The sequence below is a fragment of the Mandrillus leucophaeus genome, unplaced genomic scaffold (genome assembly GCF_000951045.1).
Source record: "Mandrillus leucophaeus isolate KB7577 unplaced genomic scaffold, Mleu.le_1.0 Scaffold403, whole genome shotgun sequence".
In the NCBI taxonomy this organism is placed as follows: Eukaryota; Metazoa; Chordata; class Mammalia; order Primates; family Cercopithecidae; genus Mandrillus; species Mandrillus leucophaeus.
The window spans coordinates 1872677-1883591 of NW_012104288.1; the positions used below are offsets into that span (position 1 = coordinate 1872677).

Sequence of the window (10915 nt, forward strand, 5' to 3'; positions counted from 1 at the left end):
GGTCTCTGGGCGGGGGCCGCTCGCTCCTCCCCCCGCAATCTCCAGCCCCCCCCCGGGGACACCAGCCCGGGAGGGAGCGGGCTTCGTTAGGGATGACCCTGCCTTGCGCTTCCCCGCGGTCTTCGCATTTTACCGGCCTGGCCTCTGACGGGGATGGGGGTGGGGGAGCGGGAAGACCAGCGATTTCACGTTTAGAGAACCGACTGCTGGTCGGAGGCCGAGATGGGGGAAAAGAGCCAATCCCGTCGCCTTAAACTGCCGTCTGGTTGTCAGACCTCCCCGGCTTTCGTCCTCGACCATGCTGCTTTCTTTTTTGCCACTTCCTTGGGAGAAAGATGTGGAGAATATCGCGCTGAGCCATGAATAAGGGTGGGGGAGCAATGCGAAGAAATATTCGATGGGCTTCTCCAAGGTGATGAGAATGTAAAGGGAAGGATAGGGGATGGGCAGAGTCAATGCGAGGCACTGCTGAGAGGGTGTGGGGGTGGGCGACCGGATGTTGATATTTTCACACCCTCGGGAGAGGTAACTGAGAAAAGTGTAAGGCGAGGTGAAGACACATGCCTCGTTTTTTTTTTTTAAGAGCCTTAGGCTTATGTATCTTTCTGTAGGTTTCTCTTGGGGAAAATGTTTTATGTCACTAGCTTGGGGTGTGGAGTCAGATATGCCAGCCAGATTGTAAATAATTCATATTGTAAAGGAATAAATGCACGGAGGGAGATAAGTGCAATTATTTTCTTTAGGTACCAATATTGAAAGAATGAGAGCTGTGTGATAATCTCGAGTTGAGCAGTGTTCCTGACTTCATCTCATACCGACTCCTTTTTTTTCTTTTTTCTTTTTTTTGAGACGGAGTTTCACCCAGGCTGGAGTGCAGTGGTGCGATCTCGGCCCACTGCAACCTCCATCTCCCGTGTTTAAGCTATTCTTCTGCCTCAGCCTCCCGAGTAGCTGGGATTACAGGCGCCCGTCACCACGCCCAGCTAATTTTTTGTATTTTTAGTAGAGACGGGGTTTCACCATGTTGACCAGGCTGGTCTCAAACTCCTGACCTCAGGTGATCCACTCGCCTCGGCCTCCCAACGTGTTGGGATTACAGGCGTGAGCCCCCGCGCCTGCCCTCGATTCCTTTTATTTGTGGCTGATGTATTGGCCTTTAGCCTAGCCTAGTCAGTAGTAACTTGGCTCTCGCGTCCCCGCCCCCCTTGGATTCTGCCAGGTTGGACCAAATTATGTGAAGCTAGGTTGATTTTCATGTTGTGTGTATGATATATTGGAAGACCCTATATAGCTAATGATTTTTTTCCTCCATTATATTTGAGGTAATTTGTGGTAACAACTGAAACCATCATTATCCTGTATATGAAAAGATAAATTATACCGCTTAGGGCTTTAGAAGTTACCAATAACACTGATGGGAAAGAGATACCTTCTTTACTTCGGTTGAGGTTTCTTTTGTATTTTCTCTTCAAATTACTTTCTTGAAAGAGTGCTGTTAATGTCATTTTTTTTAGGTAAATACGAGTTCACAGTATACCAGCAAAAGTAGGATTTACATATTGTTTTGAAGATTCTGGGTGCACAGCAACCCCTGTCCTGGGTATACCCCCAAGGGAGAGGAAATCACCACTTTGTGAAGATATCTGCAGTCTCGTGTTCATTGCAGCATTATTCACAGTAGCCAAGATAGGGAAACAACCTAAATGTCCATCGATGGGTGACGAATGGCTAAAGAAATTGTTCTGTATGTGTGTATATGTTTATGTGTGTGTATAGACAACGCACAATGGAACATTATTCAGCCTTAAAAAAGGAGATCCTACTATTTACCACAACGTAGATGGACTTGGAAGGACATTAAGTTAAATGAAATAAGCCAGACACTGAGGAAAATATTGCATAATCTCACTCATGTAGAATATTTTTTTAAGGAGCTAAAATACACAGAATGAAACAGTGGTTACTACTGCTGGTGGGGGAAAGGAGAGGAAATGGGGAGATGTAGGTCAAGGATACAAAATAGCAGATATGTAGGATGAACAAGTTTAGAGATACAGGGGTACCAATGTTAGTAAAATTGTATTCGAGATTTTTGTTAAATAAGTAGATTTTAGCAGCTGTTGTTAAAGAAGTAATTATGTGAAATGATAGCTATGTTAATCTGCTTCACCATTTTGCTATCTATATTCCATAGCATCATGTTGTAAACCTCAGATACGCACGATGAAATTTATTTTTTTAAAAATTAGGGTGCAATAAAATGTGTAAATTCTTTACACTCTTTTAAGTCTTTATTAGTATAGATGTTAACTTTGAAATCTTATCAGAAAAAAGCATATGATATTTGATGTATACATTTTAACTTTTATGGAGCATATTTTATTTAAATTTATTGAACTTGAAGTGGTTTTGGTTTTTTTCAGCCTTCACCTTCAGCCTATACCAGAAGTTCCCAGACATACAAGACCTTTGTGTTCTTACATAAGTGCTACTAACCTAAAACCACGTTTCAAAAGCGGTTTGCCTATAAGAAATTATGGAAGTCATTATCGTGTGTTATTATCCTAACCTATGGTCACGTATCTTTTTATGTGCCTCAGATGCATGATGGAGTTGGTGGAAGGCAGAAGATTAGTAGAGAACTTGGAAAGAAGGGAAGGATCATTTGCATTGGACAGTAGTGTTTCACAGTAGAAATCATGTCTGGTAGAATGCCCCTCAAGCTTTCCCTTTTCCATTTTAAAGAAGCTTGTTTGCTTCCTCTCACTTCCATAACAGATGTATTTTGGATAAAACACTAGTGGTTATTATAACAAAAATACACTTTGCAGTTGGATAAACACTAATATCTGAGACAGTAGAAATGACATGAGTAAAGAAGGGCTGCCTCAGACCATTTTATTTAATACTTTAAGTTCTAGGGAACATGTGCACAACATGTTTTAAGTTCTACTTTAAGTTTTACTTTAAGTTCTAGGGAACATGTGCAAGTTTGTTACATATTTATACATGTGCCATCTTGGTGTGCTGCACCCATTAACTGCTCATTTACATTAGGTGTATCTCCTAATGCTGCCCCTCTCCCCTTCCCCCACCCCATGACAGGCCGGGGTGTGTGATGTTTCCCTTCCTGTGTCCTAGTGTTCTCTTGTTCAGTTCCCACCTATGAGTAAGAACATGCGATGTTTGTTTTTTTGTCCTTGTGATAGTTTGCTCAGAATAATGGTTTCCAGCTTCATCCATGTCCCGCTTCAGACCATTATTAACTGGTGACTTGATGTTTTTCTTTTTGCTTGCTGATGGTGATCCATGTCCCTATTTCAGACCATGCTTTTCCCATCAGTGATGCTCTTATACTAATAAACATATTCCAAGGGCAGACAGGTACACTAAAATGAGCTTATTCCTATTTTTCAAGACCGTGATGAAAACTATCCTAATGAGTCTTCACTGATTACTAAAACCAGATAAATTCAGTCAGCATCTGAATTCCTAGATTATTCTGTGTTATTCATGAGATAGCGTATTTCCTTAAGTATTAATGTTTGGGTCTGTAACTTTTTTTTTTTCAACTCCTCTCAGCTCATACCTGTGGGTACATATTCTTAATATTATGTTTTTAAACTGCATGGGGTAATGGGACTTACTAATAACTAATACTTCTTTTTTTTTTTTTTTTGAGCGGAGTCTCGCTCTGTCAGTGGTGCGATCTCCACTCACTGCACCTCTGCCTGCCGGATTCAAGCGATTCTCATACCTCAGCCTGCCAAGTAGCTGGGACTACAGGTGTGTGCCACCATGCCTGGCTGATGTTTGTATTTTTAGTAGTGACAGGTTTTTGCCACGTTGGCCAGGCTGGTCTCGAACTCCTGGCCTCAAGTGATCCACCCACCTCAGCCTCCCAAAGTACTGCTGGGATTACAGGTGTGAGCCACTGCACCCAGCCTCTAATGACTCTTAAATTCTCTGAATGCATCTGTGTGTCGTTACCCTCACTCCCACCCCCACCTCCACCCCTTGATGCCTAGCAAAGTTCCTTGCACATCGTTTTTGAATAAATCATACATTATTGGATTTTTTGTTTTCAAACATTTTAATTAATCATTAGAATGACGTCTTAGCTGGAAGCAAAACCTTCCATCTATGCTTCTCTGTACTGCTACCTCCCTACTCTGGCCCTCTACTTCCCACTGGCCTCTTAGTCAGGATCTACATCGGTAATTGAAATTGAGTGATCTGCTAAGGTTAATCTGACTTTTCTGGTATTCTAAGGTTATCAGTGACAGGGGATAGGATTGGACTCCTAAGATTATTCCCTGCCGCAGGAGATAACCTGGTATGAAATTGGACTGGTGTATTTTCTTACATGTGTCTTCCTATTTTTCTGATTCAATTCCTTTCCCTTTTTAAAAGCCACTGACTCTTAAAAAAACCTACAATTTTTCTGTCGCGTAGCTAGTTGTTTTTTGTTTTTTAAGCTGCACTGTTAACAGTTCTATAGTAGCTGTGACTACCCTTTAGGTACTGGGGGAGAAATGAGAAATGTTGAACATTTGGAAGCTACAGCTAATATGGGATTGTTCTTTGGGGGGGTCTCTTAGTCACAATACTGTGACTGTATTGATACATGTGATCTGAAAAGAATCTTAGAATATTTCCACCAGAAAGGTTTTTGGAGATAAACTAGTTTTCATTTTTATAAATGTGGAACTTGAGTCCCAGATCACCATAAGTGACTTATCTAGATTCATACAGCTTGTCAGTGACGGCCAGGAACCTGACATGCTCAGCATAGAAATCAGACTATCAAGAACTATGACAGTAAAGGAGGAATTCTCTGTTATTTTGGAACCATATACCGCTTTTTACAGCCCAGTCAAGATGTAGGAAATTGCTTCTTACTTGAGAGAAAGGCACCAGTGAGCTGTGTTACAGAGCTTGATTAGAATGATCCCTGGTAAGAAGTGATATGTTACTACAAGTTCATAAAACCTAAACTTGTGGGAGGAGAATATTCTTGTTTCTTAGTTAAGTGTTGGTATAAAGAGTTCCTTGTAACATCTGAAATCAAGAGGCAATTGACAATTTCCGAGGACCCATCAGGAATTTTGGGGTTCAGGACAGGCAAAGAAAATCTTCAGAAAAGATTTTAAATGGCCGAATTCTTTATATGCTTTGCCACATTTTTCTTCTGCTGGTTCATCTTTACACGTCATTACATAGGCTTCTGGAGAATAGAGTGTGTAAATTTAAGTAATAAAGATGAGCCATGTAGCAATACAGTTGTTCTTTAGGTACAATTATGTGATTGATTATGCGGGTGAGATGGAATAGGGGAATTTGTGACCTAATAGTTCCCTTTTGCCTGAGGACTAGGACGATAATGTTTCTGTATACGTATTTGTTAGGGCTTAATAGTTTTCCAAGTGCTTCAAGACATGTTAACTAATTGGATCCTCACAGGAACTCTATGAGGTAAGCAGGATAGGAAGATGGCAGATTATCGGTTTATAGGTGAAGAATCTGAGGTTGGATTATTTGCCAAGATCACATGGCTGATAAGGGGCATATCCTGGGCCAAAGCCTAAATCCCTTCACTCCCAGCTCTCTTAAGTGCTGCAGACAAATGTTAGCTGATTATGGTGTGAAGTTGTATACTTCAGTAATTTTTTTGAGACATACAAACCCCTGTAGTAAAATTCTTTCCACTACTATGAAAGAAGCGCAAAAAACTTAAAATAGTCACTTACTTATTGCTTCCAAAAGTACCACAGAAAGCCAGGAATCTATATTCATCGCCCAGCCACTTGATTCTTATGACAAAGATTTGAAACTCTGAGGAAAGGCTGTGTGTCAACTTGTTTTATGTGTCATGATTGCTAAAATGCTAGAGAAAATAGCAAAGAGCCAGTTAAATCTTGTGTGCTCAAATGAGACAAGGGGCAAGAGTGTGGAGAATCCAGAACAAGATTCCTTGAGAGATCATCTAGACTCCATTCTTTCTAGTCATAAGTATAGTTGTGATTAATATGACATTAATCTTTTGCAAAGTTTGATTCTTGGATTCAGCCATCTCCTTTAATTTTAACACCTCTGTTTTGTAACCTAAAATAATTTTAAGGTGTTTGTTTGTTTTGAGATTATGATTCTTAAGCTTAAGAACAGATACAATTTTTAAACCTTGGATAAAACTAATCTTTATTCTTCTGGTTAGTTGTAGAACAAATACAGGTTAAGTTGTCTTCCAGCTCTTTTAGCTAAAGTAATATGAATAATATTATAGTGCTAAGTGAAAATAGACATTAGAATTTCACCATATTAAACTATCCCCCAAGAGTAATATGAGTGAGGGAAGTGTTCCTTTTAAAAGTCATGTTTCTAGGTTGAGCATCGTAGTTCGTGCCTGTAATCCCAGCACTTTGGGAGGCCAAAACAGGAGAATTGCTTGAGCCCATGAGTTTGAGGATCTCGTTACTCACTACGATAAAACATGAAATTCAGTGGATCATTCACTAGGGTGTGTGATATTTGGAGTATAGACCTTAAGTGATTATGGCATATCAAAATAATGTGGTCTTATATTTCTTTTCTTTTCCTTTTTTTTTTTTTTTTTTGCAGATTTCATTTAATACACTTCTGTTAACAGCCTGCTATGTATCAGGCATTTTGATAAGTGTTGGAGATACAAAAACAGAATAAAGCAAAAATAGTTCCTGCCCTCACAAACAAGTAAATAAGTGATTCATCTATAGTGTGATTAGTATCGATAGAAGTTTGCCATTTTGTGTGTACATTATTACTACTTTCCTTTTAAAGATTAGGCTTTTTAGTTAGACTCCTGAAGTTATGGACCTTTTAGATGGAAAATACATGTCATATATGCCATCTCTCCTCTATGACCAATATCCATGATCCCTCCTAGCATGCTTTCCTGATGAATTTAGCCTCAGAGTTTTTTGTGTTGTTTTGTTTTTTGTTTTGTTCTGTTTTGTTTTTTTGAGAGGGAGTTGTGCTCTTGTTGCCTAGGCTGGAGTGCAGTGGCATGACCTCGGCTCACTGCAACCTCTCCCTCCTGGGTTCAAGCGATTCTCCTGCCTCAGCCTCCTAAGTAGCTGGGATTATAGGCGTGCACCAACATGCCCAGCTAATTTTTTTGTATTTTTAGTAGAGATGGGGGTTTCACCACGTTGGCTAGGCTAGTCTCGAACTCCTGACCTCATGATCCACCCACCTCAGCCTCCCAAAGTGCTGGGATTACAGGCTTGAACCACTGCGCCCAGCCAGTCTCAGAGTTCTTAATACAGCATTATCAGCCCTGTTAGCCGTAGTCAGCCAATTGAAATTGACATTGTCATTATTAGCCTATTTTCTATCTTCTAGTACCTATTTGAGTATAAGTTTATAACTTTTAAATTGTTTTGGTATCAAGAGGAATTTTTTTTAGGGGGTTTTGCTCTGTCACCCAGGCTGGAGTGCGTGGCATGATCATAGCTCACTGCAGCCTCCAACTCCTGAACTCAAACAATCCTCTCACTTAACTTCCCAAGTGGCTAGGACTACAGGTATGCACAACCGTGCATAGCTAATTTTTGTATTGTTTGTAGAGACGGGGTCTTACTATGTTGACTAGGCTGGTCTTGAACTCCTGGCCTCAAGCAATGCTCCCTCCTTGGACTCCCAAAGTACTGGGATTACAGATGTGAGCCACCATACCTGGCCAAACTTATTCAATTTTAAGTTTTTGGCAGACCAGCACCTGACAGCAGGTTTCTCTCTAGAAATCCTGGCTTGGGGTACTTGTAAATAGAGACTGGCTTGGTGTGGTGTCTCGTGCCTGTGATCCCAGCACTTTGGGAGGCCTAGGCGGGAGGATTGCTTGAAGCCAGGAGTTGGAGACCAGCCTGGGCAACATGATGAGGCCCTATTTCTACAAAAAATAAAATTAGCCAGGCCTGGTAGCGTGTGACTGTAGTCCCAGCTACTCAGGAGGACGAGGTGGGGCTATGAGTGAGCTGTGATCATGCCACTGCACTCCAATCTGGGTGACAGAACAAGTCACTGTCTCAAAACAAACAAACAAACAAACAGAGACCAAGGAAGCAGAGCATGAAAATAGCAGTAGATCCAGCTACTGGTGGTTATGTGTAATTTGGATATAACCTCCTTATGTATTATGGCCAAGGAACTGTAAGAATCAGGTTCCTGCCTGGGTTATGTTTTATTTACTTTTGAAGACTTTTTCTCGAGGTTTTTGTAGGTTTTGGCATTAATTTTGACCAAATTTTACCTACAGGAAAGACAGGATCAGCAGGAAACAAACTTGTGGTAAAATTTGCTGAGTGTCTATACTGTGCTAAGAATGAACTTTTTTTTTTTTTTTTTTTAGGATGGAGTCTCACTCTATCACCCAGGCTGGAGTGCAGTGGCATGATCTTGGCTCACTGCAACCTCTACATCCTGGGTTCAAGTGATTCTCCTGGCTCAGCCTCCTGAGTAGGTGAGATTACAGGCATGTGCCACCATCCCCAGCTAATTTTTGTATTTTTAGTAGAGACAGGGTTTCACCATGTTGGCCAGGCTGGTCTCAAACTCCTAACCTCAAGTGATCCGCCTGCCTCAGACTCCCAAAGTGCTGGGATTATAGGTGTGAGCCAGTACACCCGGCCTGATGCCTGCATTTTGACCACAACCTATCCCGAGGTCGTGTGTGGAATTTTCCACTGTGGTGTCATGTTGGTGCTCAAAAAGTTTCAGATTTTGGAGCATTTTGGATTAAAGAATGCTCAGCCTGTTCATAACTCTGGCTGCTCAGTAGATCACCTGTGGGTCTGTGGAAAAAAACAGACCAAAAAAAAAGGCAACCCACCACAGCCAATATCTGGTTCCTTTACCTAGAGAGTCTCTCTGGTATGTAGTCTAGGTATCAGTATTTTACTGTAAGGCACCTCACATACTGGTGAAGCTTAACTTGTCACACATTCATGATTCCAGGGTATAGCCAGTGTTGTGATCCATTATTTTAGTAAAAGTGGTATCTCCTAACAGAGTGTCTGACAAGACTTCGTGGAGAATGAAGTTTAAATGGTAAGAGGAAGATGACCAGTAGGTTGCCCTGAGGGGAAGGAGGCATTCTAGCCATGTAGGACAGCATGGAGGAAGTCCCTGACTGGAAACAGAACTGTCCGGTGAAGGGCATTTAAAACAGGCAGAGGGCAGGATGATGAGGAAGATATGGAAGGAGGGATAATCTGGGACACCCTATTAAAGACCTGGAAACAGAGGTAAGGTAAGGATCTTGGAATTAATTTCTAGGACACTTGGAAACTACTCTAGGACCTAATCTCCTAAGAGCAGTAATAGGAGTTAGTGATTAGTGATAGATTAGAGGGAGAGTAGTACTGAAAATGAGAGGTAGCATGAATAAGATTTCATCATTCTAGGAGGGTGAGCAATGATTAAGGAACAAATGATATGCAGAACACACTGCAAGAAGAATTGATGTTATTTTGCAGTATATCACTTGTGCTGAATAAAGGCAGATGAGTTGAAAGGAAAGGACTTACTTAACATTTGGAAAGTCTGAGTATAGGTTTTAAATCTCTTCAGTTTTATTTCATCAAGCTAACCCTATTCAAGAATACGGTGTAGAGGACTGTAGAGCCTATCAAGGTAATATCAAGGAGAGCATCCAACTCAGGCTGCATATAGTTTTTGCCACTAATATCCTAAAAGTAAGTGAGTTTAAGGTATAAATCACTTCCATTGCATGTTTACCTGCAGTGGGAATTTGCTTAAGCTATAACTGAGTACTTTGCCTTCTTAATACTGAGCTATATAGTGTGTTAGCCAGGACCCTCTCAGAATTCTTGGAACGGAATGAGAAGGAAAAGCAGTACACACATAATATGGCATCAGCTCTTTAAGGATTGAAGTGTTTTGTTTCTTGAAATGCAGCTGCTCTTTTTCACTTTTTCTTTGCTCTTACTTTTGGCCTGTTTTTTCTGTCCTGGCATTTGCCTTCTCTTTTTCATCCTTAGGATTCTAAGGCCATTTCAGTATTCAGACTCTCTAAACTGCAGTTTGCAATTTAGGACTTGCAAAAAGAGGTAAGTAAAGGGATAAATAAGCACAGCACAGAGGCAGTGAAATTAGTCTGTATGATACTATAAAGGTGGATACATGTCGCGATACATATGCCAAAATTCATAGAATTTTGGTACAATACCAAATTGTACCAAATAGACTCTTGGTACAATACCAAGAGTCAACCCTGATGTAAACTAGGGACTTTGGGTGATAATGGTGTGTCAAGATAGGTTCATTGATTGTAACGAGTGTACCTGGTGCAGGGCATTGATAGTGGGGAGGCTGTGTATATGTGGGGTTAAGGATTATATGGGAAATCTCTATACCTTCCACTCAATTTTGCTGTGAACCTAAAAAAGGTTGGGGAGGAGAGGATGCAAACTTCAGGTGTTAAAAGTTAAACCACTCTTGAAATAATGGACCAATTAATGACAAAAAATATATAATTTATGAATGAGGATTAGTTATATAGGTATACAATTAAGATAAAATTTTGCCATTCATTTTTGTCATGCATAGTCTATTGGCCAATGTAAGAAGAACAATTTTTTAATGAGCTATAGTATAGTAAAAAGGATTCACGTGTATGACAACTTTAGCCACCCATCCCATTTTTTTTTTTTTTTATTTGAATCGTAGTTTCACTCTTGTTACCCAGGCTGGAGTGCAATGGTGCAATCTCGGCTCACCGCAACCTCTGCCTCCTGGGTTCAAGTAATTCTCCTGCCTCAGCCTCCCGAGTAGCTGGGATTATAGGCATGCGCCACCGTGCCCAGTTAATTTTGTATTTTTGATCCGCCTGCCTCAGACTCCCAAAGTGCTGGGATTA

At 40.8% G+C, this 10915-nt stretch overlaps 1 protein-coding gene across 2 annotated transcripts in view; it reads left to right on the forward strand.

Moving 5' to 3' along the window:
- Positions 1–124: 124 nt before the first annotated feature.
- KIF2A (kinesin heavy chain member 2A) overlaps positions 125–10915 on the forward strand; it is an 82540-nt gene continuing 71749 nt past the window's right edge. The window contains exon 1 of one of the 2 annotated variants that reach the window (XM_011992130.1): positions 125–412. Coding sequence is in view for 1 of the 2 variants with exons in the window: in XM_011992131.1 (XP_011847521.1) it covers positions 1714–1717 (4 nt within the window). In the remaining variant the exon portion in view is untranslated. Of the gene's footprint in view, positions 413–1354; positions 1718–10915 lie in introns of those variants that run through there. The other variant, XM_011992131.1, reaches the window with a different exon arrangement.